This window comes from Theobroma cacao, chromosome 1 (genome assembly GCF_000208745.1).
Source record: "Theobroma cacao cultivar B97-61/B2 chromosome 1, Criollo_cocoa_genome_V2, whole genome shotgun sequence".
In the NCBI taxonomy this organism is placed as follows: domain Eukaryota; kingdom Viridiplantae; phylum Streptophyta; class Magnoliopsida; order Malvales; family Malvaceae; genus Theobroma; species Theobroma cacao.
The window spans coordinates 3,619,768-3,644,325 of NC_030850.1; the positions used below are offsets into that span (position 1 = coordinate 3,619,768).

Here is a 24,558-nt window from a genome sequence, read left to right on the forward strand (position 1 = left end):
ATTAACAAAAGCTACCAAACAACGGGTCCCTCATTTCAGTCAGACGAGGCTTCCGTTCCCTGAAACCAGACACCTAAAGAAAATGAGTACCAATGAGGAAACGGGATAAGTCTACGGACAATATTGGTTGACCACGGACAGAAGACTAAGAGCAGTTTTCTCAATTATTTCAACAAAGATTCCTAGGTGGCCATGTTCCGAATTGACATTGTGTCATCAAAGTAGAATAAAAGATCTTAACTTTTCAAAAAAGGAATGCTGCATAATTTTTTACCAAATTTTAAGTTCAATTTGACTATATTATCTTCATTCTTTGCATTACAAAATCACAGAGTTTATGAGAAAAAATAAAAAAATAAAAAAACAGAAACCTAATCAAAACATGTTTCACACACAATATATATATATATATATATATTTATGAATTTATATTTGATACACGATAAGCGATGTTTATACACTATCATTTAATTATAAAATATTACTTTATAAATATATAAAGGGAAATATTTAAAAAAATTTAAATAAATATTTAAAATTATGAATATTTCTTTTTAAAAATATCAAATTTTAAAATTGTTTACAAATAATATAACATTATTTAATTTATAAATAATATATAAAACTTATGGAGCGACAGTATATCAAATATATACTCGTATTGATATATTACAGCTACATCGACTGAAGAAGTTTTCTGGAACAAAATTTCATACTTTATGACCACTGGAGGGAGTTGTTGAGTGAGAAGAAAATCTTTTTTATCCCTTCGTAAGCAACGTTTGATTCCTCGTTCCTCTGGCAGCTAATTGCCCTGCTCTGAAGAAAATAATAATCTTTTATAGAGTGGGTCAGGCCCAAGTTAACTTAGCCCAACTTAAACTAGGCAATTGGGCAAGCTTGAGCTCCAGTTTTAAAAAAATAAGCTTACCCATTGATATTAGGGAGATGACATCAACTTTGAGAGAAAGCAAAAATGGACAAATGTGTTCTACTTATTTATAAATGAAAAAATGAAAATCAGTATTGAATTATGAAATTAGCAATTTTTTAAGGAAATTAGCATATTTTATTTCATTAGATAGAATATATTTAAGAAATATGCAAGTGATTTTGTGATAATGTTTAGATATTTTATTATTTGTATCTTATTTTCGGCTGAAATTCATAAATAAAATAAAGAATAAAGTATGGATATATTGTTTCAATCTACATGCAAGTTTGAGTTGAATTTCCAACCTGTAATAAACTTTAATTTTTGAAAAAAAAAAAGATATTTTGTTATTGGGGTACTCTTGTTTCATCTTCTAGCAGACGTGAGGAAGTTCTTATAGGTTGGTCCCCTCCCTTTGGCGATTCGATTGTGCTGAATTCGGACGGTGCATGTAGAGATTCCCTTGCGCAAGCAACTGCTAGTGGCATTTTGCGTGATTCAGCTGGGGATAGGCATGGGGTTACACTGTTCGGTTGGGTGCTTGTACTGCATATAGAGCTGAACTCTGTGGTGCTTACACGGGTTTAAAGCTTGCATGGGAATTGGGTTTTCCTAAGATTATTGCACAAGTGGATAGTCAATTGGTAGCTCGGGCCATTACCTCCACCAGTTACCATCCATGTCGGAATTCAGATTTGATTAACGCAATCCATGGTTTGATGGGACAACAACGGGAGGTGACTATACGACATGCTCATTAGGAGAGCCACCATTTAGCTGATTTTATAGTCAATTAGGCTTTATTCTTGATGATGTTTTTGATGTTTTTACTGTTTTTCCTTCCCCACTAATGGGGTTAGAGAACTTATAATGTATGATATGCTGAAAATGAATTTTTCTGGATTGATTAGAATATAAAAACTTTATTCTTCTTTAAAAACAAAGAACTGAAACGAATTGCATTCCAGATTTCTTCTTCACATTACCATCTGATGCATGTAAAAAGGGTCAAAATCCATTCATGAATAACTAAAGGAATCACGAAATTGAATAAGAAACTGAGATGTTCTGACAGAGTTAAGTAGAATAAATCTTCACGTTATACATTAAAAAAACCAAGTAAATAAAATCCATAGACATTGGATAAAAGTACCCTTAATTGAATCTACTTAAAAATGGACAAATAACCAAAGCCCATCTCTTCATTCTCCTTAGAAGCAAGCATCCAGAAGGCAACAACAGCAGAGCGCTGCTAAGCTGCATAAACAACAGAAGATCATGTCAAAAACGCATGCTCACTCAATTTGGCTTTTGCAACAAATCTCTAACACTTAAATGTAACCAACTTATGAGAATCCAATTCAATCTGAGAGAAGGTTGTCTTCCCTGGTTACCTAACACGTATGAATGAGTTTCAATTTAGCCTTAAACCGGCTAAGCTTGACAATGTCAGTACATCCGTCGACATCCGTGACAGTGACACTGAGAACTAATTGATAGCCGTTTGCATGGAGCAAAAGACTGAAACCCTGATGCAGGAAACCAAGGCTCACTGGGGGAAAATGATCAAGACCTCTTACCCTTTGATTTAACTTTTAACTATTCAAAAATTTTAGATTTTATATTTTGAAAAGGAACAGAATTCTCAAACCAAATAAAAAATCAAAATCCACATATATTTCAGTTGAATAAAAAAAGATTGTGTTTAGATTTAGACAAAGCCCACCATCACAAAGCCCTGGATTCCTGGAAAACCATAGTTTCTCCTCATCATCATATATATAATCAATAGTCTATATGCAGATATATCGTGTGAACCGAACATGGATTTGTTTTGTTTTTTGTGATGGAACCAAATGGAATTATTAACAATACTAGTTTGAATGGATTCTTGAAAGATGTAAAAGGGACAGAGAAGAATCTTTACCATCCTTCAAGAAAACCGGTTTCCTGCTGCTGCTGCCTTGGCGGAGGTGCTGCGTACTGTGGAGGCGGGTAGGGGTAAGCTTCAACTGGGTACGCTGGCGGTGGATATGCATCCTTTGGAGGATACCCTGCAAATCCATAATAATAATAACAACATTAACAAAAAGCCCCATCAGAAAAGATACCTTGCTAAAATGGTTTTCAACCTTCCGAAAGAAAACCAAAAACCAAGAACCTTATCAAAATCAGAGTTAAACACATACCTTGAGGAGGAGGAACGCCAACAGGAGGCTGCTGCTGATTGTAGTAACTCATCTTCGCTCTTTTTCCTTCTTCAAAGTCTTTTCTTTCTCAACAGAGTTCTTGGTTTCGAGATCGTTATTTTTTTCTTCTGATCAAAAGAAAAGAAAGACTCCGATCAAAACAACAAAACCAACCCTGGACTTCTTTGAGGATCGGGGATGATCTTATAGGTAACTGATAAGTCGGTAGAAGCGTAAGCCTGAGGAAGCCTAAAAGAAGTTTCTGATGACGAGAGATGCCAAACCGACTCTTCACTCTTCAGGGCACCAATACAAACACGGCTTTTCCAGTTTTTAATGAGGAAGAAAAGATAAAGATCGAACCCATTAAGTAAAGGACATGGAATCTTTCACAGTTCAACGTACATTTGAAACGTGGTTTCCAGTTCCACCTAGAGCTCCGTTCTACTTTTATTCCAATTCTAGAGTGGAGCCGCCTACCCAGGTAGCCGCTTTAAATCAAGCCAAGCCTTCTTAAAAAAAAAAAGAAGGAAAATTATAAAAGATATTTTCCAATTAGTTTTTGAGGCAATTATTTATTGCTTTGCAGTCCAGCGGAGCAGAGGGAGCATGGGAGCAGTTCAAAAGTTAAAATGCCTTGTCGAGGCATATACATTTTACATCACGATCCATTAGGTAAAGTTTATCCGTCCGTTGCATGATTTGATGTGAAAGTGAAATTCACATTTTGCCATTTTGGCTGTATATTTCAAATTTTTATGCATCATATTTCTCTCTTTAGCTTTAATAATTCAATTTTCATTTGGATTTTTGTTGAAACACAAAAATAAATTGGCTTTTTTTTTCTTGTACTAGTTTACTTAATGACGTTTATTAGTATTTAAAGTGATTTGAAAATTTTCTTTTAGTTTTTTAATGTGGGTATAATTAAATGAACAAAGAGATAGAAAATGCAAGATAAAAAATTGTGTTTAATATAGTTGGCACCTTGTTAATGAAATCGAAAAACAAAAAGTATATTTTGACTTAAAAAAAGATAATTATAGTTCCTTTAATTTCATAAAACTTATTACTTATCAACCACATATTAACTTAGTTCATTACACTCATTTTATATCCAAAATGGTTATATTAAAATATTAAGCTTATATTTATACACGATTAATGCATAATATTTATATATTATCACTTAATTACAAAAGTGATTAGTTTTGTAAATGTATAAATAGCTTAATTACAGAGTATCGCTTTATAAATATATAAAAATAAAACATTTAAAAAATTTTTAAATTTATTTATTAATACAGTAATAACATTTTATTTATTGATAGTATTGAACATTTGAAGTGATTTCTTTTCTTTATTTGATAGGCACTTTTTTGACTTTAACCTTACTGGGTTTCAACTTTTTAAATCAATAATCAACTGAGTTTGAAACCTTGCTCCCACTTACCCTGTTTATCCATCCCAACTCCACGCTTGCTTGTCCAACTTTGAGAAGGCGATTTCTGAATTCAAACAAGAGAGGGGGCCACTACTCCTGCCTTAGTCAAACTTACATAATGATGAAACGGCATTCTCTGCAAATTTACCCAAGAGTCTCCCCCTTTTCTCTTTTGGAAATAAAAAGGTTCTGGCTAAGAATAAAGCCTAATTAAAAGCTTCTTAAGTTTTCATCGATAGGATCTTGTCTCATTCATGGCTTTGCTCCTTTTTCTGTTTTTATGATATAATTGTTTAAAATGCAACTTGGGATAAAATGCCTTTTAACTCAATTCGACATCGTTTGAAATGGCAAATATCGAAATCTACAAGTTCATAACAACAACGGATTGAGTTACATCACCTAGAATTGGCACCTAATGACTTGAGAGAGAGAGAGAGAGTTATTGTATCAGATAAGTATTGCTGGAGTTTTAGGAAAATAATACATTGTTTAGTCCCTAGATCTAACAGAAAACTTTGCACATGAATTATACTGTACATAGTACAGCATTGGAACCATTCTCATTCATCCCAAAACATGGGCTAATCAAACCTGTAATGCCGAATGTTAGTTTTGAATTTCCCAGAATCTTTCAACTGCAGTGCCTTGAATCTACAATGGATAATTAGCGACTTAAAACCAAAGGAACCACCGGCGACGATGGGCAGAACTGCTAGCAGAACTTTTGCTAGGTGTTACAGTGATCCTCTCAGCATTGGCGATTGCCCATTTGCTGAAATCGGGTGAAGAAACAAGTTCTTCAACAGCTTTTTTTGTGGTTTCTCTTGTGAACTTCTCCCACTCACTTTTCGAAAATTGCCTCCTCTCTGGAGTGTCGTGAAAGGTGGAAAGGTAAGAGTCTGATTCTGACAGCTGACTAGGAGATGACTTGGTAATACCTGAAGGAGTCACATCCAAGAATACATTAGAGACTTTCTGACATGGTCAATGGACAAAAGACCAAGCTTTTCTTAATCTATTCAGTAATAGAAGGATCAAAGATATCAACCAAACCTTGTACGGAAGTATTGCAAGAAGCCAGGGGAAAGTGTTTGGACTGCCGCTTAAGGAAATTAGAGTCTTTAGGCCTTTTGTATATATATTCATCATGAGAATATCGATCTGGTGATAAATCAGGAAGTTGAGTATTTCTTCCAATGTTTTTGACTAATTTGAACAGCTTCCTGCAGAAGTAGTCCACATAATGTTATGTAATGACATCTAATGGCAATAAAAAAGGAACAAGCATATATAAAAGATGAAATCCAAGAAGAATTTTATAATGATACAAATGATTGAGCCTCATGAAAATAAAGAAAAGAAAAAGAAAACATACTTGTACACACGACGTAAGAATCTCAATCTCGTGATTTTACGCAATACTGGCGAAAGCAGTACTCCAGATAATAATGCCACTGCTACAAGGAGGGGATCCACAGAACTCTGCAAACATAAGAGTTAATTACATTTTTAACAAAGAATGAAGCTATAATTAACCATTGGTGAGGGAGACTTTTATTGAATACAAGAAATTTTCAGAGATTGGGTAAGTGTAAAAACCTGAAGGATCATAATGAGAGCCAATATCCGGATGGACCAAGCAACAAACTGAGATGTGCTTATGTCAATTGACCCATCTTCTGTCAGGACAAGTTTGCGGACAACCCAGAAGCCCAACCAAGCTCCAGCCAGAACAACAAAACCCAGCAGAAATATAGCCAACTGAAATTTAGATATAGAAAGCAGTTCAGTTTATTACGAGGAAATAATTTGCAAAGCTTATCACCAGTTACTACATACAATGATACAAGTTTAAACCATTAAACCACAAATACTACTGTGACATGTAACATTGAACAGCAACCAATTCCAAGTTAAAACGAAGCAAGAAAGCCTATTCTAATCTGGGAAGTGGGAACCAAGTTATAAATCGAGCATAAGTAGAAATTCTAATATAAAAATGAAGAAATCAGAAAACCATGAAAGTGTCGGAAACAGGAAGAGTTCAATATAAACGAATCCTTAACAGAACACAATACTAGCAATTCTACACTTGATTTTACCAATTCATTTTAAGCAATAATATCATATGAACAATAGTTTTGGTTTGACAGGCAACATCAAAGAAATCTGTTGAGTTCGCTACCAAGTTCCATCATTCATGGTTCACTTGTTACTCAATCAAATTTACAATGTCTCATCCAACATGAGCATAGTATTTGATAACAACAATAGCTGAAACATTCTAGAGGTTATGCTCTGCATCATAGAGAGACATGAAGCATGTGACCAAAATATTTACAGGATAACTTACATACAGGATTATACATATCTTCACTGATTCCCATCTCTGAAAGTATTGAATGCAACAATCGTGGCAAATAGTGGAGAAGCATAGATCCCAAACCAACCTAAACATTGAACAAATTATGTGTGAGAAGAATTTAAAGAGAACACAGGCATACTTGCATATGCATGCAATGCAAATGCACATACACACATTAACAGAAAAGCAACTAGAAAAAGGACACCTCAGTTGTACAGTTTATACCCACCGTAGATGAATATATAAAAATTGCAAGTGAGTTTTTCCGACCAGTTGGGAGAAGCTTCATTCCCTATCGAACATTAGAATATTAAGCAAATCAGAAATAGATAGCACGACAGACAACATCAGGTAGAGAACTTGAAGAAGTTTCGAGTAATTTATCAATGGAGTTACTTACCTGAAACAGGACTATCAATACCACGAGGATGACCCCAACTGCCATGGCACTGCCATAGTAAAAAACCAATGACTGGCTTAAAGTAGATGCCGAACTCAACAACACAATGCCCAATATTAAAAATATTACGCGATACAGGAAAAATTCTGCAAAGTCAAAAAGAACAGATAAATGAACAAAAGAACAGTGTAGATAAACAAGTTTCAATTGTCAGACATAAAGCAACAGGGATAGAAGTGATCACAAACGTACCCTCTTGAATGGACACCTCAAGGGTCTCCAGAGATGAACTGGTCATCCGAATATCTAAGAGCTTGTGGTCAAAAGGGGACATGGAATTAACCCATATACCCCTAGAAACCTTCTCCCAGTTGGCTTGAGGGCACATCCCTATCCCAAGTGAAGCATTCCTAGAAAACAAAGATAGCAGTCATAAAGCAAAAATTGCTTCACAATTGGAATTACAGTTCAAATTTTGTTAGTTTTCAACCCAAAGAATCCTTCTAAGTTGATATTGCACAATAGCAAAAATACTGAGCCTGTTTCTTAATGAAATTAAAGCTTAATTCAACAACGTATTTATGCCAAACAACTTACCTATGAAAGCAAACTTCAACATTCGTTCTGCGTGTGCTGGAATTACCTTGTGAAACCTTCACCTTTACTGAGTGAGCAAACTTCTTGAGATTCCTAAACCTAGACAAACCATCAATGTGAACTCTTTCACAAAAAACTCTAGTTCCTGGCTTTAAACCAGGAGACTTCTCCACTTGCAGGCCAGGGGTTAACTGCAATATCTTGTTAAACTCCCCAAAAACTGCAAAAACAAACAAAAACCGCAACCAAATAATCAAAATTTAACATTTTTCCATTAATAAGTCATTATTATGAGCAATTTAACAAAAAATCAAACTAACTAAATTGAAAAGATACTTGAACAATTCCTTTCTTATTAATTTCGTCAAAATTGTATTAAATCCATCAAAATTTAACTCTTCAATTGCTAAATGGGAAAAGAAAACCCTAAGTTTTAGAGTGTAGAGCGGTAACATAAACATACAAAAAGGGAAGAAAAAGAAGGGAGAAGAATTACCCAAAGAAGGTTCGTCGGAAAAGGCAATGGAGGAAAACGTTGAAAAAGTGATGAAGATGAGACCGAGAAGCCAAGCGGAGCTCCGGACCGGTTTCCCGGTATCCATTGTTTTTCCTGGGTTGGGAGACAATGTTTTGAAAATACAAGTTTATAAGGAGGGTATTTCTGCTATTTCCAGGGGGGTTTTTTAATACATTTGGGCTTAAGGAAGCAGATCCACCGACCTTCCAATGACGGTTTAAGGTTGGATTTATACTGGGCCCACTTTGAGCCCAAACGCGCAATTTCGAAACATATTAGACAGGAAAAAAAAAAAAGCAAAAAGCAAGAGCCAAAGCAATTCTCCTGTCCCTTTGTCAAGGCGGCTCGCGAAAGCTCTCGCTTCGACCTACCGATCGCTTCCACCGTTGAGTTTGAACCGCCGGCTCCACTAGCGCCAATTTCACTGTATTCGTCGCGGCTCAGGTACATTCTGGTCTTCCTCTTTCAACTTTTGTTCTTCTTTTAAACTGTTTCCCCTATTTCTTTTTGCGTGATTTTCTTATTGGATTTGGTCTCCATCAATTAAATGATTTTAATTTAATCAGGTGTATAGGAAGGAAGGGAAAAACGAATTAAAATTTTTGGAACTTTATTGAAATAGTTTGATATGATTTTGTTTTTCTTATTTTGGTAGGTTAACAGTAATTGAATGAATTTTTAAATTTTTTATAATAATAAATGTTATAGTAAAAAAGATCTGCTAAAGGTCCTGTATTTCTCTTTCGTTTGTTACGTAAATTGGTTTTGATGGCTTCCATAATGTCTGCGAATTCAGTTGATCAGATTTTGATATAGCATTCTTGTCTTTCACTTGCATTAGGAGCTAAGTATTGAGTGCAAATCGTAGGCTGTGAATAGCTACACGACCTAGTGCAAAGTTTATAATGGCACACAGATTGTTAAGAGATCACGAGGCAGATGGTTGGGAACGCTCCGACTTCCCTATCATTTGTGAATCATGCCTTGGTGACAATCCATATGTTCGAATGGTATTTATTCTGATCCCTTTAATACTTTCTCACTCTCTCTCGCACAGACACACACTCTCCCACTGCTGTTTGTGTGGAATTTGAAATTTTAATTTTATGTGGGAATTGTAAAGCCATGGTTACTGTAACTATACCGTAAGTTTGAAATGTACGGAAATATTAGGTAGTTTTGCTATAGATTTTAACTTTTATTATGGTTTTGGGTTTTGCTTCTAGTCATATCTGCATAAATGTTAATTATTATGTATGAGGATGTGAGCAGAGTTATGAACTACAGAAAAACTTTCTAAAATTTGGTTGAGCATCTTTTGTTGAGTCAATCTAAAATAAGTAAACCAAAAATTTTTCCAAGGAAATTGTGGGTGGTTGGACATAGGTAATCAAATTTGAGTCTAAGCGAGCAGGTCATTTGAATGTGTGTGTCTCTTGCAATTTTTTTCCTAGGAAAACTTAGGATGGTTATTTTAACTTCTAGACCTTAGTTAAAAATAAAATAGATTTTGTCAAATTAATATGCACTATATGGCATAATAAGATGTTTACACTGCCATATAGGCATTAGTAATACTAAATGAACATATTTGAAATTTTCGCAACTCATGCATGTTGTTTCTAGACAAAAGGCAACATTTTCATTTTGCTATTACATTGGTTCGCAAATCCTGCATCGTCACAAGCGGCAAGAAAGTTTATGAAGATAAAGTTGTTTAGACAATGGTGTAATTACTATATATTCACTATGGAGATTCTTTTGATAATTTAATTTTGTTTTGTTCCTTCAATAATGAAAGTTTCTCTGTATTACTCTCCTGAGTTTCTGTACACTTCACTCTGCAGACCAAAGCAGATTATGATAAGGAGTGCAAGATTTGTACAAGACCATTTACGGTCTTTAGGTGGAGGCCTGGTCGTGATGCAAGGTATAAGAAAACTGAGGTTTGTCAGACATGCAGTAAGTTGAAAAATGTTTGTCAAGTCTGCCTTCTAGACCTTGAATATGGATTGCCAGTTCAAGTTCGGGATACTGCTCTTAGTTTAAATTCCAATGATGCCATTCCAAAGAGTGATGTGAATAGAGAGTATTTTGCTGAGGAGCATGACCGCAGGGTATGTATCTTCATACTTAACAGCTATCTTTTAATATCATTTATGAAGAAAGTAATTCTATTTAAAGTGCACCTTTTATGAAATTTTACAAGCAACTTATGAGTGAACTGTTTACTTTTTACCATGCAAGCGTCTAGTTATCATTGGAATCACTAAAGCAATTGACATTGCAAACTTGCTGTAAAGATTCTTTGCATTTCTATCATGCATTAAGTAAATTTATTGTTTGCAGGCCAGAGCTGGTTTAGATTACGAATCCTCATATGGGAAGGTACGGCCAAATGACACTATTCTGAAGCTTCAGAGAACAACACCATACTACAAAAGAAACCGAGCACATATTTGCAGTTTCTATGTGCGGGGTGAATGTACAAGAGGTGCTGAGTGCCCTTATAGGCATGAGATGCCAGTAACTGGGGAGTTGTCACAGCAAAATATAAAAGACCGTTACTATGGGTAAGCGCAATTTTGTTTGATATTTTGCTAACTATGAAAAATTGAGTGGAACTTTGTCCTAAGCATGGTAATATTTACTGCATTGATGATGTAGGTAAACAAAAAGGCTGCTAAAGAAGTAATATGTTGGTAAACAAAAAGGCTTATCATATAAGAAAAAAGGGGCTGGCCATCTTATTATGAACATTGAACAGTGCCTTTTCTGCTGAGTTAGGTGTAGCTCCTAATTAGTGATTAATACTACTTATTGCTTCACGTCACTCTCTGTTTGAAAATGTTTTCTTGATTTCTTCATTTCTTTTACTTGGTAAAAGTGCTCAAAGATGAGTATTGATTGGAAGATACTTCATTCTAGTGGTAATTAGGTATTAATCCTTAAAGGGTACTTTTTCGGTCAGTGTTAGAGTGGTCATGTCATGAACTTCATTTTTCTTTGTCTTTCAACAGCACATGTTCTTTCTCCCTCCCATTTGTGTGTGCATGTGTGTGAATTATCAAATGTGTTTGAGTAGGGAGAGGGAGGTCGTGGGGACATGTTCATACCCATTACCTATTCTGTCTTTATGTGTTTTTTATATTTTTAGCATTTTAATGTTTGTCTATATGAATGATAATACTACAATACATTGACAAACTTAACATTTATTGCAACAAACCTATTGCTTACCTAAGCAGATAGATGTTTATGCACGAAAATTTCTAATATTGTGATTAACTTTTTGCTGCTACTTTTCTCCTAAATATCTGCAGGGTGAATGATCCTGTGGCACTAAAGCTACTCAACAAGGCTGGTGAAATGCCTTCTTTGGAACCTCCTGAGGATGAGGGCATTAAAACCCTTTACGTGGGCGGCCTTGATAAAAGGGTTACAGAGCAAGATTTAAGGGACAATTTTTATGCCCATGGTGAAATCGAAACGATAAAGATGGTGCTTGACAAAGCATGTGCCTTTGTAACTTACACAACCAGAGAAGGAGCTGAGAAGGCTGCAGAAGAGCTTTCTAACAAGCTAGTCATAAAGGGTCTCAGGCTGAAGCTTATGTGGGGTAAGCCCCAGGCACCAAGACCGGAGTCAGAAACCTCAGAGGGAGGCATGCAGCAGGTAGCAGTGGCTCATAGTGGAATGTTGCCCCGGGCTGTAATATCTCAGCAGCAGAACCAATTTCAGCCATCTGGGCCTGGCGTGCAGGACCAACCCCAACCTATGCAGTATTTCAATATCCCACCTCCACCTCAGCTGGATAGAGCCTTTTATCCATCAATGGATCCTCAAAGGATGGGTGCCCTGGTTCCATCTCATGATGGGGAGAACAAATCTGGATCAGAAAAACCGCAACAAGGGCAACATTATCCCTATCAAGCTATGCCACCACCGCCTGGGCAATATCCTCATCAGCTTTATCCACCATATGGGTACATGCAACCAATGCCACCTTATCAGCAGTATCCATATCATCCGGCAATGCCTCCACCTCAGGCTCCACCAGCAACTCAGCAATATCAGCATTCTGGGCCACCAAGGCCTCCACCTCCTGTGAGTGGACCTTCAACAAGCACACCACCAGTGTCTTCTTCATCAGGTTCTGCACCTCCGGTTCCAGGGCCATCTGCTGATGCATCTGGATCATCTCATCAGTGAAGGTTTCTGATATTGTAGTTTTTGCTAATGTAAGAATGTAACTTGTTAACCCCCAAATTTGTTTTTATTTGAGTTCAAAATCTTCTTTGCTTTGTCTGTAGTACTTAACAGCAATCAATTTTCTCATCTTGTGGGTTATACTTGCGTTCATCAGTTTATGATTAGTGAATCCTGGTTGCGTGGTGATCTATTTTAAGAGCTTTCTTGATATCATCTTGTTCAACATAGAGAAAAGCAGATAAGACTTTCGAAATTATGCGATACATCAGCAGCGAAGATTAGGATCTCCAGCTGAAAATTGTTGAGAAGGAATCGATAAAAGAAAACTGTGTTGAAAAAGCTAATTAATGCCATCGTCTCCTACAGTGAAGTATTGATTGCGGCAGGTTATTAGTGTCCACCAAGCAAATTGGAGGCGTCCACTGCACTAGTTTTCCTTTGAAACTGCCCAAAAATGACAGCAAGGCCAGAATGTGATACCGTAAGACTTGAGCTACCTTCAGATTAGGCTTAAACTTGAAGAAATTCAGTCCTTGGAGGAGTTTACAAAATCATGAATGAAAAATGTTAAAACTGTCCAACCAATAATTAGAAAGTTGAATTGTCGATTTGTCAGAGGAATTGCCAATTGATTTCTTCCACTTGTCAATAACACAGCCATTCAAATTAATATCCCTGCTGCAGCTGCTGACTCCAAAATCTAAATACAGTATAGGGCTGTAAAGCAACAGCAAAAGCAAAGCAAGGCACACGTGGTGATGACCAATCCGACCAATATCAATGTTCAACACAATATTCTTGACAGAGCATAAAAACTAGTAAAAAGCAAATCCTACTCCTAAATGCAACCCCCAAAACGAATTCTGGTAGACAAAAAACATCTCCTGAGATCCCATTAAAGGGGAGAATGTAACCAAAAGAAGGGGAAAAGAAAGTTTTATGATTGATCAATTATTCAAAGTTTCAAACTATCAAACAAAACAACATTGGACGGGTTTTAATTAAAAAAGCCATCTAAGTGGGGATCGCACTACCACTCGTTGGTGGATTCTACTGTAAAATCTCCATTCCTTTTACCACTCCTTCATGCTATGATTTTTTCCCTTTTTTTTTTGTTTGCAAATGGTACGATGGATTCATGCATATAATCAACAGCATTATTTTAATTTACTTTTCAACACCTTCTTCTCACTTAATGTATTTTTCGTTTTTTACTTTTTTCAAATCTTGTCATGATATGTTCATTTTCGCACAACGTATAGACAGTAGATTGAATATTAACTTCATATTTTAATAATAAAAATATGATTTCTGATCGCATGCGTCATTCTATTAATAATATCAAAATTACACTACAATTTGGAAATGAATAATTTTAATTTAACATATCATTTATTACTCGTTAAGTGGATGATTAAATTTTAAGTGTAAATTTAACGTATCAATTATGGAATTGAAGTAAAAGCACTGCAACCACAAGCAAAATGTTTCTTTGCATTAGAAATGGGACACTCCCCAGTCTCTCTTCCTCAGTTTGCAAACTGTACTTGAAAGCAACCACGTCTGGCAGAGAGTGAGAGGGAGAGGGAGAGGGACAGCTTCCTTTTTCCTTTTCAAGTATTTTGAGAGTAAATACCGAAGCAATTTTGACACAGTTGCTTTACTAGATCATACTTTCCCCGGCAAACAAACATAATACTAGTGCTACTGTTTTGCAGCCCCCACTGAAAAGCTTCCGACCATCACATTTGCATTTTGTCTTCTCTTCCTTTTGGGCCCTCCACTCATACCCAGTGCCAAAAACATGAGATTAAATGAGATAACAGCATGTAAAAGTTAAAACGATATTGTTTTTTAGAATCTGGCCCTTCGTTTCTTGTTACATAATTATGAACTCTTGACTTGAGCAAACAACTATGTATGAAATGATCAGTGGCTTTTGTATGATCTAAGATTCCACTGACAGTTGAAGTTGCTATAACTATCTCTTATCTCTTATTATGTAGACTAAAATATTCAAAAGAAACGAAAAGAAAAGAAAACACAGATAAGAAATGCTCATTACATTTATGATCTAAGTGTCCAAATGGTTTTGCACCTAACACAAACCCTAGCCTCTAAATCTAGTGGAAACTGATACTCAAAATATAGAACATTGTAGTATCTGCAGAGAAGAAAAGAAAACGAGAATATAAACGTATTGGAAACAGAGAAAGGATGGGTTATGTAGTTGTTTGCTTTTTATTGGTGAGGGGGAGAGGGAATGACAGGGGGAGCAGTCCTGGTGAGTGTAGCCAGTGCGTTCAAGTTCCAATCTCTGCAATGCTCTGCAAGGCTGGCCTCCATTGCCCCCCACCACCACCACCATGATGCCTTCCCATGAACCTACTGCTGCCGCTGCTGCCACCGCTGCTTCCCAGTCTATTAACCTCCTGCTCCACCTGCAAAAGATGGGAGAAAGAAAGGAAAAAGATTTAACAAAAAAAAGAAAAGGACAAAGGAAAAGGCACCATGAGACAATGACAATTCCATAAACTTTATTTTTTTGGTGCCATTATTGATTTGTGAAAAAGTTTGTGGGCTCTGCCAATTTGAAACCAAGGCTTCCACTAAATTTGGACTCTGTTCATTAACCTTATCCATTCAATTGGGAGCTTCCCTTAACCTCTTATTACTAGGAAGAAGCCAATTTATTGGACTAAATTCTCACAGACAACTATCAACCACCTACTGTCTAAAATTTTGAAAGGCACGCACGTGCACACATCCACCGCTAAATGCATACAAACAAAGAATAGAGTCATTTCATGTTAACAAAAATTTAGATATTTCCCATTAAAAAGCTCTAGCTTATTCAGAAAGTATGAATTCACCATCAATAATAACAATTGTCTCCACATGTATGTAAAACATCACGACATGTGCATAAAATGCATGATGAATGGTGATCATTGATGGTAATTATTAGCAATATACATCATCATAGCACTATTTTCCCCTTTTTTTTCCTCCAAAATAACTGTTAATTGTAATCTCTGCCACAATAAGAGAATACACATCTTTTCACCTCTCACATCCAATTTTGCACACACCCATCTTGAACATTATCCTATGTCTGTTTTGGTGAGTCCCATATTGACATAATTTCAAACTGTAAATGATTCAGGTGATGAAATTTTTCTTATTCTCACTTGCTATATCCGTTTACAAATTTGTTGTAGCCACACAAACTAATGAATCTTAAGTACAAACAGTAACAATAGTAACCAACAGATGAAATCACCCTGACTTGGCATGTGGTCTAAACATGTGAAGCACTAGCATTTATAGCCACATTTACCACAGGGGAAAGGCATCTGGAAATGTAACCAACCCAGTTGGTGAAAGTTGTGACTCAGCCAAAACAAACAAAAGGATAAAAAGATTAATCTGCCATTATTTCAAATGGTTACTGTAAGGAGCAAGATTGGCAATGAGTAATGATCAGGTTCACTCCAACAGTAAAAGGCAGAAAAAAAGAACACCTAAAACAATTTGCTAAAGAAGATTTTTCAACATTATAAAAATGTGTTCAATGTTGAGAAAATTATTTTCAGAGAGATGCCTCGAGATCTGTTGTTTAAACAAAGTTCAGATTCTTCCAAGGTACTCAGATTTCAGACGATAACGTTTTGAACTTACCAACCCATAAAGAAAACATAAAGAAATAAAGATACTGCTAACACTTGCAGATGCAGATTTTCCCCTACACTTTTTAATTTATATTTCTTTTTTACACCATAAAAGCTTACTTTTCTGTATCGAAATGACAAAGAAAGATACCCCTGTCCTTCCCCTCTGCAGAATAGAAAAGACGTGAAGCTTAATGTCCATGATTCCAGTCCTCGCTAAGCACCAATTAGTCACTGTAGTTTACGTTTTTGAATTTCGAGACCCAAATTAATACTCCTAATAGTCATATATTTATTTATTCCTGAAGCTTAGCTCATACCTTCTGACAAGTTTTGCTAATTTAGAGGAAACTTAAAAAGAAGTAGTTCAGTCTTGATGTCTTGAGCTTTGTTTCGTTTACCTTAACAGAACTGCAGTTCTCAGTTTTCGAGTTAAGCTTTGGATTCAGATTGGAAGCAGCTGCCAAATCCTTTCTCTTCAACTCCATCCCGAGCCCAAGCCCTCTTTCTTTCAACAATTTCCCCAGCTTCACGGACTTCTTTGCAGCAAACTCTTTCAAAACATCTATAAAAGAAACCGCCAAGAAAATATAAGAAAGAAAATGGCTTGGCGAACTAACTATACACGTAAAAATTAAGTGCTAATGAATTACCTTCAAAGCTAATGAGTCGATAAACTTGGCCCATTATCAAAGTGTCATCAGGTTTTAAGAGCTTGAGCTGCTTCAATGGCATGCCATTTTCATTCTTCAACGTTGGTGAGGTTACCACAAGTGCAACGTAATGGCCTGGATTTGAACTCATGACTTCATTAGCACTAACAGACCAGTAAATCCTCTCGATCTTGTTCCCTGGATGTTGAATCACCACGGTAGCTGCTTCAGCTGCTTGACAGTTTCCCATCTTTAACTTCAACAAAGAAAAAAAAAAGAGAACCCTCTACAGCAAAACTTTACTACACTTAAAAAAAACACAATGAACGTATCGTTTTATGGAACACTTCGGTGTTGAAAAATTAATACTACTTCTGACTTTAACCTCGTTAAGGTGATGTAAATAACCCAGATAAGTTTACGCCATGGGAAAAGCAAAGAAAAGGGGGTTGGCTTGAAGGAGAAACAAGAATTAAAAGGGAGTGGTAGTTCAGAGAAATGATGAAAGGAAATTAAGGGGGAGGAGAGGAGGGGGTGGGGCGGGGGGGGGGGGGGGGCGGAGGGGGTTCGATCTTTGATGCTTATATCAGCAAACGAACTTGACAAATGATGATGAAAGGGGGAAGCGTAAATGCTAAAACAGTAGGAATATTGATTTTTTATTTTCTGGTGTTGTTATGGGGCAAAGTGGGAGACGTGTTAGATCTGCAAAAACCACCTGGGTTGCGTCTACAGGCAAAGATGAGAAAGAAAGTGGGACCTTTCAGAGTATACAGGGATCTTCCCAATTGAATGAGACCATCGTTAGCTGATGCAAAAGGTTCGTTGATACTGTTTTAAATGGAAAAGGACCGCCCAGGGCCCCCCCACCCCACTTCCCCCTTGACACAGGAACCCTAGGCTAGCCTTGGGGTTTTGCCGCTTTGGATTGGGTTCTCAATTACTCATCCTCCCCACAACTTGTTGCTTCTTCTGCTTTACTGAACCGCGGAAAGGAGAAGCGTAACCATGTTTTTTACCTCTTTACATCTTTACTTGTTCATTTTCAGCAATGTATTTTAGAAGTTTAGTGTTTACGTATATTAAATTTACTTTGAATGTAATACAACTCGTCAGATCATTTGATGATACGAGAATTACTATGATTTATTAGATAACCATACATAAGTATATACCCATAATATATCACTATATTAATCAATTCTGATTTTTCCGTTATCTTTTAAGTTATTTTAGAAACTATATATATATATATAAGTGGAAAGAAGGAGTAGATTAAGAAAATATCTACATCAATATCCCTAAAAGGAAAATGACAATGTTACAGTAAAGATCTGGTGATACTTGAAATTGGAATGTGAAAATATGGAAGAAGATTCCCAATAAATACCAATGGGCAATGGAAAGCTCAACATCTTCTTTACCTCTCAATTTTGCTTGTCTTATTTCCACCTCATTTGAACACTTTTAAAGTCTTTCACCTTTTCTTTCTTTTTCCCTTTCTGGGCCCTAATCATTCTCTCCCATTCTCTCCCCTCAGAAGTTAAGCTACACATCAAGATACATACCTCTTCTTCTCTCCAATGTATATTATTATGCTATCTAACTCTTCCTATATTTCTCAATTAGTACTAGATATTTACTAATTAAGCTAGCTCTCCTTTCCATAAACCTCCTCTTTCTCTAAGATCCCATATTTAATTTTATGTATTTTCTCTGCAATCATGATCTTTACCTACTAACTTAGCACCCCTTTAATTATTTTTATTTTTATTGGGAATAATAATAACCCTATCATTTTCTCATACCTTTAATTTTTCTACTAAATGGGACCTTTATTTCATATCCTAGTGGTCAAAAAGAATTAACTATACATCAACTGATTATTTCACCTCAAAGTTATTGATGGTATGCATTTATTTCCTACCATGCCGAAGATATATATATATATATATATATATATATATATATATATAAGCCCAAAACTGTGCAAGACAAAACTTACTCCATGCATTGCTGCTGATATATGGTATTGTAGGAACATGAATGCTTAAACTGGAGAAATATGCCTCATGCCCCCCTCTTTCACTTCTCTCACTACTAACCCATGTTTCTTGCAATCAATTACAACCTTCCTTTTGTTCCTACTGTTACTTTGAGTTATATGATTCCTTGTATATCAAAAGAGAAAAAAGAAACTAAAATAATTAAGGCTACCATTTTTTCAGTTCTTTTCTTTTTTACCTTTAAGGAAACTATATAAAAAAAAAAGACTTTGTAATTAAATTGATGTTTAAGTGTCAAAACTTGAGATTTCATTCACAAAGTTTCGAATTTAAATTATGGGATGAATATGATAAGATTAATGAAATAGAAGAAGATTAATTCAATGGATATTCTTATATATATATACCTGATTAGGTTTTTTTTTTTTCTAATGGCTAATGTGAGATTGAAGTTATAATTAGGGAATGAAAGAGCAGACAAAATATAGTTCTCAAATAGATATTGTGATATTGATAAATAGCTTGGCTGCTGGTTTTGTTGGTGGGTTCTTAATGGTGAAAGTGGAAAGCTAACCATGTACCAAGAAAAAAGAAAGTGGAGTTGTATCTAACGTTCTAATCTTCTTCCCACGCATGCTAATGAGTCCATTTGCTTCAGCAGGGGTAAAATTCCATGCCAAGCAAAGATAAGAGAGTTAGGCTGGCTAACAATCCCATGCATAATGCATTCATTTGTCTACTTCTTATCCAATAAAAAAAATCCCCTAAAATTGATTTATCCAAGTCAATGCTATCTCCATCGATCTTCGATTTTCAAACGCCGGTCAAACGTGTGTGGACTGGGAGGGTAAGAAGCCACTCCCCAAAAGCAATGAATTTTGCAGCTGATAACCGGTTTCCACCACCAGGCACCACGCCACCCATTAACTGCCGCCGCCTGATTAATAATTGCCAATGCAAACATTTCCACCGCCGCCGCCCTTCCTTCCGCTGACCATGAATCTCTTCACAGCCAGGTCATGTGAAATTCACGATAGAAACACTAGCAAGTTGCTTCAAATTCATTTTCAATTGGGTTAGTTTCTCATCCGTAAGAAAGAGTCATTCAATCAATAGACTCTTTCTTTCAAAGAAAACTAAAATAAAAGATAAAATGCTTAGGAATTTCTTTTTTTCTTGTTCATTATTCTTATACTAACTTTCTTATTATCTATTATTTATTTTTTAAAAAAATATTTTGGAATAAAATAAGATCAAATGCAAATATTATTTCATCTAGAATAGAAAAAAATAATTATTGAATGTAGCGTAGAATATATATACATTTATAAGTTATTAAATTTTTTAAAAATTAATTCAATTTAAGTCACTTTTGAAAATAATTTTTATTATTACTCATTATTTTTACTTAGAATAAAAATTTTAAACATAAAAAAGAATAGAAAATTATGCTCAATTTAAGTTTGGGATTGTTTTACATTTAATTATTTAAATTCAAATTTGAGTTTTAGATCATTTGAAGTTCAAATTCAAATTCAGTATTTTAAGTCAGATTTAATGTGGGATTCCAGAATTGTGGGCTTGATACCCGTTTAGTTTCTAATGAGGGGGAACTATTTCAAGAAAGCCAACTTGTTTTCAGGCCCAAACCCAGGGCATGGACCCAGCTCTATTGATTTGGAGCGCAATTCTCTAACTCTCATCCGTTCCTGTCTTCTCTTACTTTTTTTATTCTAACAAAATGAAAAGTACAAATTGCAAATTAAGTGATTAGCTCCAGAGTTTGGCTTGATTCATTATTATATGTATGCTGTTTTATGTTTATATAAAAAACAAACGCATGGAATAATTAAGCACAAAAAGGCAAATCCTTTTTAATTTTTACTCTTTTTTACATGAAACAGAAATGGCCAAAGTTCTGCATATTAATCAATGGGATTTCCCTACAGAAAAAGTACCAAATTACCAACCAATCAAGGACAAGCACTAAAACTACCTCCTAACATGCCATTCCGTTTGGAATATACTCAGAATGGCCATACATATTAATGAACTAACTTCCATAAAACAAATTAATGGTCCCTCAAAAGACCAAAAAAAAAAAAGGTTAGAGGGTTTTGTTCCAATATTTTCCAACACTTTTTCTCACAAAATAGAAAAAGAACGTACATGCATATGCATAAACACTTTTTTTCATAATCCAAATCTAGAGATATTAGTAGGAAGATACTTATTATTTTTTAGATGCTTTAATCCGAATCTTATAAATACCTGTTTTGAATTTTTAAGTTGTTATTTGAACTCATATCTAGATATCTCATTCGTTGTTTGTATCAAACCATCTTTCTTTAATAAAGAAAAATTATATCAGTATGTTCATAAAATGGTACAACTTTGAGGCCAGGTGTTATGTTTCTTGAGCACTACTAATCTTCTATGAAGACTATTCCAGTAATGAACTTTATATCTACTCTTCTTGATAGCTAGGGTAAAAATGAAGAATACAGAGCCTCCTTATTCCTCAAACTTAGTATACAGATAAATGACTGCCATATTAATCCGCAAGAGTCTTCACTTCTTTGCGGATAAAAAATGCAGAGCCCAAAACTAAGCTCTGTAATTAATAGGTTTCAAGTTTATGGACAGAACAGTTTGCGTAAATATACCTACAAAATTCTGTAATTATCTTTCAAATCTTTGTTGATGTTTCGTTAATCATTTACTTCACAATAAAATCAGCCATGGTGAGGATGATGTAAAAATTGACTTGTTCATTAGTTAGCAGCATCTTTGCCAATTTTATCTCCTTTAGCAGTGCAGCTAACATCTTAGCCTCTTTTTTTTCCCTAAAACATTGTATCAAAATTCATAGCATTGGACTCTTTAGTTTGTCTCCTGGGGAAAAGCATGTGGCGCTAATGTATGCAATAATTTGAGCCGTTATCTTGAATAGTTGCTTCCTCTCCACCCATCTCTCCCTTCTGTTGATTCCTCTCTTTCTGCAAAAAAGAGAACCTTGTACCCTCATTTCCTCTCTGGATTCTCGAAACCGAAGAAGTACAATGATTGAGATAAAGATAAACGAGCGTCAAGAATTGAAGGAAGCTCTTGCAGAGAAGCATCTGAAACAGAGTGTTATGAAATCAGTAATGAGATACAGTACAAACAGTGAAAACCAAGTAACCTTTGGTCTGTCACAAATTCTAGGACCAGGCATTGGCCCTACTGCATTTGGATCAACTCCAAACGAAGTTTCATGCAGAATTCTCACAGGGGTCCCCCTAGATCCTCCCATACCAGCAAGACAAGAGAATGGACCCACATGTCTCTGGCAAAATGATAACATTCTTTTAGGCTTTAAAGTTTAGAATTCACAAAAGAACGGAATATAAGTAGCTAGGAATCCGACAGCTTTCTTCCACTGCATAAATTTCCTGAACTATTACTTGAAAAGAGAGTGAAGAAACAATCATATTTTAGTTTCTATCAGTTCACCACCACAAACAAAAATTCAATGGCTCTGTCCCTTAACCTTCCAAGTCTTCCCAATTTGTACTGCAATGAAGCAGCAAGCGAAATTGTCTCCTTGGAAGCTGATGTTGATGATTGTGGAAGCGTTACTTTTGCATCGTCACATTCCTTCATGGACTATGACGCTGATTCTTTAATTAATATGTTCGATTCAGAGGTTGATCAAATGCTGGAATCTAAGGTTGTTTCAAGATTTTATGATCTTCCTGCTATTGTGACTGCTCGTCAAGAGGCACTCCAATGGATTTTAAAGGTACCACTTCTCTCAGAATTTCTTCTGTCCGTTGTTGTCTTCTAGTCATAATGCAATTGTTCGAAACCTTTCAGGTGCACTCTTTCTACAGGTTTAGGCCTGAAACTGCTTATCTTTCTATAAACTACTTGGACCGTTTCCTCTCAGCTCGAGCTTTGCCGGTACTTTGTCGACCTTGGTGATTGTCAATATTTTTGTTTGCTTTAATCAAATTATTATTTAAGAGTTTAAAGATTATTTACTCCTCTGCTTTGGTTGGCTTTTGACGTTCATGTGTAGCAGGGGAAAGGGTGGCCTATGCAGCTTTTATCAGTAGCATGCGTTTCTCTAGCAGCAAAAATGGAGGAAACAACCGTTCCCTTTCTCCTAGACTTGCAAATACTTAAACCCAGATTCTTGTTTAAGCCCAAAACAGTCCAAAGAATGGAGCTTTTGGTCATGAACGCTCTAAAATGGCGATTGCGAACCATTACTCCTTTCGATTTTGTACATTATTTCATTTCAGGGATTTCATGTATCCATAAAACCCAACAAAACAGCCTGTCTCACGTTTTTTCCTGTGCCTCTGATCTCATAATTGATACATGTAAAGGTAATTCCTTGCCAGTCTAAAAACACTTAAAATCTCTTCAATTTGCTTTCCCTTTCTTCTTTCTCTGATCATAGTTTGTGTTGATCATTTTAGCAGCCATTGATTCCTTGGATTACCCTCCATCAGCAATTGCAGCCGCCGTGGCACTATGGCTGACTGATCACAGAGTTGATAACCAGAGTTTGGGTTTCTTGCATAATAGAGTGAACAAGGTAAGACAGACCCCTTTCAGTTTGCAGGGTACCACACCCTGTAAAACTAAACAACTATGCAAACTAATAAAATCCAAATAAAACATTCCTTTTCTTTTCTTTTTTCTTGAATTTCGTAAGGAATCCGATCAAAACTACCTAGAAAATGCAACCTCTGAATTCATGAATTATTGTGGAACCAAAGAAAATGACTAGTCTGATGGTATTTTTTTTTTTTGTATGTTTCTACTTTTCCAAGAATTCTGACTCACTGGTAAAACTTTTCTTGACAATGATTGCAGGAGATTGTGAAGAAGATTTACAACACCATTCAGAGAAAAATTTCTGGTTTGCCTCGTATCAATCATAAAAAATTGGAGTCACTGCCACCAAGTCCCACCGGTGTGCTCGATGCTGCTATCTAAGAAAGCTGCAAGATTGGCAACAAGGATATGAACTCAAGCAATAAGTCAATTGCCACATATATAGGCGCTGAGAGCTTGAAATGTTTGATTAAGTTACTGATAAAGGAGAGAAAAAGTGTTTTGGTTTGTAATTCTATGCAATTCTTTACAAAGTGTCCATGATTTCCTTTTTCCTTCCTTTTTCTTTCTTTCTTTTTTGGTGTGTTATTTGCCAATGGCAAGTGATTGTGATTTGTGAGGAAGTTTTTTTACAGATTTGATTTTCCCTTGATGGGTTTCGTATTTTCATATGAAATATCTTTGTCATAATAATAGTAGTACATATTTTAAAAGTAAAAGAAATTAAACTTCAAATTACTTGTCTCTTAAATTATATGTATAAGAAAACAAAAGGGGTTATGGGAAAACTTTATAATATTATAAAATCTTCATGGGACTTTCAATCCAATAAAATTATGTCTTGCATTTATTCTAAAACCATAGGAGTCTGGATTAGTGGATATCATAGTCACTAATTGGTATATACTATGATTATAATAATCACAGGAGTGACAAACCCAAACTCTTCATTTCTG

The 24,558-nt window shown here is 35.5% G+C and overlaps 5 protein-coding genes across 7 annotated transcripts; 2 read left to right on the forward strand and 3 right to left on the reverse strand.

Annotated features, from left to right (window-relative positions):
* LOC18611302 (cysteine-rich and transmembrane domain-containing protein A) lies at window positions 1,953-3,652 on the reverse strand. The gene is made up of 3 exons (XM_018114301.1): window positions 3,124-3,652; window positions 2,862-2,988; window positions 1,953-2,191 (listed from the first exon to the last, which is right to left on the reverse strand). The coding sequence occupies exons 1-3, from the start codon at window positions 3,173-3,175 to the stop codon at window positions 2,146-2,148; spliced, it is 225 nt and encodes a 74-aa protein (XP_017969790.1). The 5' UTR covers window positions 3,176-3,652; the 3' UTR covers window positions 1,953-2,145.
* Window positions 4,873-8,566, reverse strand: LOC18611303. Its single transcript, XM_018120613.1, has 10 exons — window positions 8,429-8,566; window positions 7,933-8,152; window positions 7,588-7,745; window positions 7,336-7,481; window positions 7,165-7,227; window positions 6,928-7,020; window positions 6,170-6,331; window positions 5,946-6,052; window positions 5,624-5,793; window positions 4,873-5,508 (listed from the first exon to the last, which is right to left on the reverse strand). Exons 1-10 carry the CDS (start codon window positions 8,532-8,534, stop codon window positions 5,243-5,245), a joined length of 1,491 nt encoding a protein of 496 aa, XP_017976102.1. The 5' UTR covers window positions 8,535-8,566; the 3' UTR covers window positions 4,873-5,242.
* LOC18611304 (zinc finger CCCH domain-containing protein 49) lies at window positions 8,742-12,857 on the forward strand. The gene is made up of 5 exons (XM_007047498.2): window positions 8,742-8,893; window positions 9,291-9,459; window positions 10,297-10,566; window positions 10,799-11,022; window positions 11,773-12,857. The coding sequence occupies exons 2-5, from the start codon at window positions 9,355-9,357 to the stop codon at window positions 12,659-12,661; spliced, it is 1,488 nt and encodes a 495-aa protein (XP_007047560.2). The 5' UTR covers window positions 8,742-8,893; window positions 9,291-9,354; the 3' UTR covers window positions 12,662-12,857.
* Window positions 14,694-17,549, reverse strand: LOC18611305. Its single transcript, XM_007047499.2, has 3 exons — window positions 16,986-17,549; window positions 16,734-16,897; window positions 14,694-15,102 (listed from the first exon to the last, which is right to left on the reverse strand). Exons 1-3 carry the CDS (start codon window positions 17,233-17,235, stop codon window positions 14,965-14,967), a joined length of 552 nt encoding a protein of 183 aa, XP_007047561.2. The 5' UTR covers window positions 17,236-17,549; the 3' UTR covers window positions 14,694-14,964.
* On the forward strand, window positions 22,393-24,289 carry LOC18611306 (cyclin-D1-1). 3 transcript variants are annotated; one of them, XM_018129964.1, is made up of 5 exons: window positions 22,393-22,775; window positions 22,850-22,936; window positions 23,055-23,367; window positions 23,461-23,579; window positions 23,861-24,289. In XM_018129964.1, exons 1-5 carry the CDS (start codon window positions 22,506-22,508, stop codon window positions 23,981-23,983), a joined length of 912 nt encoding a protein of 303 aa, XP_017985453.1. In that variant the 5' UTR covers window positions 22,393-22,505; the 3' UTR covers window positions 23,984-24,289. The 3 variants fall into 3 exon arrangements, with proteins under 3 accessions (XP_017985453.1, XP_017985454.1, XP_007047563.2); XM_018129965.1 differs by having other exon boundaries at window positions 23,464-23,579; XM_007047501.2 differs by having other exon boundaries at window positions 23,058-23,367.

Bases quoted from the DNA above. Each gene is read 5' to 3' on its own strand.
- LOC18611302 (XM_018114301.1), bottom strand. From the start codon at position 3,175: ATGAGTTACTACAATCAGCAGCAGCCTCCTGTTGGCGTTCCTCCTCCT. The intron at 2,989-3,123 runs GTATGTGTTTAA...ATGGATTTGCAG, and splicing joins TGGCGTTCCTCCTCCTCAAG to GGTATCCTCCAAAGGATGCA. The intron at 2,192-2,861 runs GTAAAGATTCTT...TTGTTTATGCAG, and splicing joins ACCGGTTTTCTTGAAGGATG to CTTAGCAGCGCTCTGCTGTT.
- LOC18611303 (XM_018120613.1), bottom strand. From the start codon at position 8,534: ATGGATACCGGGAAACCGGTCCGGAGCTCCGCTTGGCTTCTCGGTCTC. The intron at 7,228-7,335 runs GTAAGTAACTCC...AATGTTCGATAG, and splicing joins TATTGATAGTCCTGTTTCAG to GGAATGAAGCTTCTCCCAAC. The intron at 5,509-5,623 runs GTTTGGTTGATA...TGACTCCTTCAG, and splicing joins TTGCAATACTTCCGTACAAG to GTATTACCAAGTCATCTCCT.
- LOC18611304 (XM_007047498.2), top strand. From the start codon at position 9,355: ATGGCACACAGATTGTTAAGAGATCACGAGGCAGATGGTTGGGAACGC. The intron at 9,460-10,296 runs GTATTTATTCTG...TTCACTCTGCAG, and splicing joins ACAATCCATATGTTCGAATG to ACCAAAGCAGATTATGATAA. The intron at 11,023-11,772 runs GTAAGCGCAATT...AAATATCTGCAG, and splicing joins ATAAAAGACCGTTACTATGG to GGTGAATGATCCTGTGGCAC.
- LOC18611305 (XM_007047499.2), bottom strand. From the start codon at position 17,235: ATGGGAAACTGTCAAGCAGCTGAAGCAGCTACCGTGGTGATTCAACAT. The intron at 16,898-16,985 runs GTAATTCATTAG...TTTCTTTTATAG, and splicing joins TCGACTCATTAGCTTTGAAG to ATGTTTTGAAAGAGTTTGCT. The intron at 15,103-16,733 runs GTAAACGAAACA...CATCTTTTGCAG, and splicing joins AGAACTGCAGTTCTGTTAAG to GTGGAGCAGGAGGTTAATAG.
- LOC18611306 (XM_018129964.1), top strand. From the start codon at position 22,506: ATGGCTCTGTCCCTTAACCTTCCAAGTCTTCCCAATTTGTACTGCAAT. The intron at 22,937-23,054 runs GTACTTTGTCGA...GTTCATGTGTAG, and splicing joins TCTCAGCTCGAGCTTTGCCG to CAGGGGAAAGGGTGGCCTAT. The intron at 23,580-23,860 runs GTAAGACAGACC...CAATGATTGCAG, and splicing joins TGCATAATAGAGTGAACAAG to GAGATTGTGAAGAAGATTTA.